General features: G+C 29.2%; 1 protein-coding gene across 2 annotated transcripts in view; it reads right to left on the bottom strand.

Annotated features, from left to right (window-relative positions):
• Positions 1-1,554: 1,554 nt before the first annotated feature.
• LOC101502969 (internal alternative NAD(P)H-ubiquinone oxidoreductase A2, mitochondrial-like) overlaps positions 1,555-3,540 on the bottom strand; it is a 4,617-nt gene continuing 2,631 nt past the window's right edge. For both annotated transcript variants that reach the window (XM_004497885.4, XM_073367027.1), the window contains exons 4-9: positions 3,253-3,413; positions 3,095-3,160; positions 2,834-2,997; positions 2,637-2,751; positions 2,158-2,337; positions 1,555-2,014 (exon numbers count right to left, since the gene is read on the bottom strand). In XM_004497885.4, coding sequence (XP_004497942.1) covers positions 1,862-2,014; positions 2,158-2,337; positions 2,637-2,751; positions 2,834-2,997; positions 3,095-3,160; positions 3,253-3,413 — 839 coding nt within the window. In that variant the 3' untranslated portion in view covers positions 1,555-1,861. The remainder of the gene's footprint in view (positions 2,015-2,157; positions 2,338-2,636; positions 2,752-2,833; positions 2,998-3,094; positions 3,161-3,252; positions 3,414-3,540) is intronic.

Raw genomic sequence — 3,540 nt, 5'->3', positions numbered from 1 at the left:
ATGTTCAGTCTTGAAAATTTGGTATTCATGAAAAGTTTTGAAATGCATTTTTGTTAGTAATAAATTAATAGTAATAAATAATAATAAATTTATAATAATAAATTAATAGTAATAAATTAATAGTAATAAATTAATAGTAATAAATAGTAATACATTTATAGTAATAAATTTGATATCTAATTTCAGAAGTTTCAGTGATTTTTTTTTTAAAATTGAAAGTTTCGAAACTTCTGAAACTTGAATTACTTCGAACGTTTGAAATTTTCGAAGTATATGTGCTTCAGAAGTTTCAAATTCATCCAAACTTTTGAAGCTTTATGAAAAAATACACTTCGAAAATTTCGTATTCATCCAAAGTTTCGAAAATTTCTGGAATATTTCATTTCGAAAGTTTGGTATTTTTCCAAAGTTTCGAAATTAGTAATTTTTTCTGCATAATTATATTTCGAAAGTTTCCAATTTCACAAAATTTTCGAAAGTTGGAGGTGGAAATTGGAATGGAAATTCTTTTGAGATGATTTTATACAAATTAAACAAGGGCAAAATAGTCTTTAAAAAAATTGAGGGAGGAGGTAAGAGATAAAATTAGAGGGGGAGGTGTACAGTACAAAATCCTAAACTGTATTACAATGTGAAAAATGAACTAAACTAAAGTTACAGCAAAAAAATCACATTAAATAGATCTCTAAAAAAAATTATAATCAGATCTCTGAAATAATATGTTTTTATTAGATCTTTACGTTACATTTGATTAATAATTGACCAACTGCAGTGCAACGGAAGGACATAATTAAAAAAATATATTAATCATGAGACTAAATTACAATTTATTTTAGAATATGACTTATTTAAAAATCTCTAAATATATTCTCTCCATCTCAAAATATCAGCAAAAAAAATAAATAAATATTTAATTGCTTTTTTATTAATATTATGAAACGGATGGAATACTAATTAAATCTAAATTATCTTTTTTTTTTGTAAAATAAAGTGTAATATTACAAAAAAAAGTTACATTTTAATATAAAGTTGTTTATTTAAACTATTAAAGTAAATTTGCAATTAATTATAATTGAAAAACAATAAAAAATAGTACAAAAATTTGCACCTAAAATTTATAATTTCATTTATAGTAAAAAGAAGTTATAACTTCATTTGTCAAAAAATTTATAACCATCTATTATCTTGAACTTGATATTTTTTATTATATAATTGTTATATTGATCTCTCGTCAATATAAACTTTTTACCATCATTTTATATCACCATATTATCTGAATAATTTGCAAAACAAATAAATTAAGTGTTAATAAATAAGATGAATAAAATAAATAACCTATTAACTAAAATATATGTTTTAAAGGTTCAATTATTACGTAGATTCTTGAATTGTTGATTAAATATATACTTTTAAGATTCAATTATTACTTTATAAGATGTAATAAAGTCTCTAATTAATTTAACGATTTAATTACAAATCTTTTTAGTTTAGAGACATATTTCAAAATTTTCAAATAATTTAAAGACTTACCGATTAATTATACCAAATAATGAATGGAATATAAAATATCTAAATATATTATCTCCATTGTTGGAAAGAAAATGCTGTGTTAACAAAACACCTTCAATCACTTGGCTTCTAGTGTCTACCCTTTATTTCTTCCTGTTCTATACAATGAATTCAGAAAATAGGAAGAACAAATTGTCGATCCAACTTTTTTATACTATGATATGATATAGTTTATGTTTTAAGGTGAAAATTCAGAAAAAGAACAAAAGAATACATAGGCTGATCAATCAACCAAAATAATGAGTTAACAAAGTGGATGGGTTTTGTAACTTTGCTGCAACTAAAAATCAACCTATATCCTGGTGTTGTCTCTGCCGAAGACAAAAGTGGTTCCCCAGTTTACTGCCACGTAAAACCTGTTCCTCCAGCTCAACACACGTGTAAGGTATGCAGAACGCCATATCAGCCAGCTCAAAAAACCAGCAAGTGACAACCCCTTTGCATCCTACAACCCAACATGTAACATGTTAGCACGAAATCATAAGCTATCTTTTGTTTTTGCTAGTAAATGATGTTTCTTTTTATTTTAACTCCACATGGTGACTTAGATATATATCAATGATGGAATTATAAACTGTGTCATTGTACCTTGGACTGTCGTAGATCTACAAGTGCCTTATAGCCACCTACTGATGCCATGCTTCCTAGATGTTTATACACAAAAGGGTCACCAAGTTGGATGGCATTTGCAGATAAAGCCTTTCCACCATTCTGTTTCCCAATTTTGTTGAACAACTCCACAAGGAACTTCCCTTGCCTTTCAGCAACCTGCATTCAGTGACCAGTGCATAAGAAAGTATACTCTCCATCAGTTCATATATAGGACATTGAAAACTATTGAATCTCTGCTTGTTTTCCAATAGAATCAACCATTCCTACTTCTGTAGTACTATATATCTATAATGTCAAGTAATGCATATAGTACTACCCTCTAATGAGATTTTTCTCATTGGATTCAAGGACAACATAGATTAATGTAGGCTTAGCTTAGTTTAGATATTTTCTTGATCACTTATTCATATGAATTGACAAAACATCATATTTAGAGTTTAGACAATAAGGCTAACCTGAGCTAATGCTGGAAGCACAGGCCTTCCAGTTTGTTCAAGAAAACCCGCACAATCACCAAGGGCAAAGACATCTTCCACAGAGGGAACACGCATCCATTGATCAACACCAATTCTGTATCATTCAACAAAATAATTAATTAAATTAGAAAACGAACAAAAGATTGAAATATTTGTTTTATTGTGGCTTCACATACCTTCCACCAGGTGAGCTTGGAAAATTCAGTTTTTTGACAAACTCAGAGGGACCAACCCCTGTGGACCATACCAAGAGACCATAAGGAACTTCAGTTCCATCACTCAAAATTAACTTTTGGGGATGCACCTCCTTCACAACACCCCTCAAAAGATGAACTCCAGACTGATACAAATTTTGAATGTGCCACAGCTTAAACTTGAAACTATATGGCTAATCATGACAAATTGATATGTACAGAATCAAAACTCAAAAGGTTTACCTTAGTTAAGTGCTTGATTGCATATTGCCTTAGGCTAACATCAAAGGATGACAGTATCTCATTTGCCTAATTATGAAAAAAGTTAACACAATGGTTAAGTACAATAAAGTTTAACAACCTCTGCACATAAAATAGAGTTCATTATATGAATTAGGCACCTCAATGAGTGTGACATGAATGTAATCTTTAACGTGAGTATATCGCTCACAAACATCATTCATGATGAAATCACTCAATTCACCACTAAATTCCACTCCTGTAGGGCCACCTCCAATAACCACACAGTGTAAGAGGCGTTTCTTTTCTTCTTCTGATGTGCCTGTTATAATGAAAAAGGTTTTTAGCTTAGGCTTAGACAAGAAAATGCAAAACTATTAATACAAATCAGGTGAATAGAATTAAAAATAAGTCATGTGCTACAACTTCAAGTGGTTCCTAGTGAAGAA

This window comes from Cicer arietinum, chromosome 4 (genome assembly GCF_000331145.2).
Source record: "Cicer arietinum cultivar CDC Frontier isolate Library 1 chromosome 4, Cicar.CDCFrontier_v2.0, whole genome shotgun sequence".
NCBI lineage: Eukaryota > Viridiplantae > Streptophyta > Magnoliopsida > Fabales > Fabaceae > Cicer > Cicer arietinum.
This window is presented reverse-complemented; position numbering and strand designations above follow the sequence as displayed.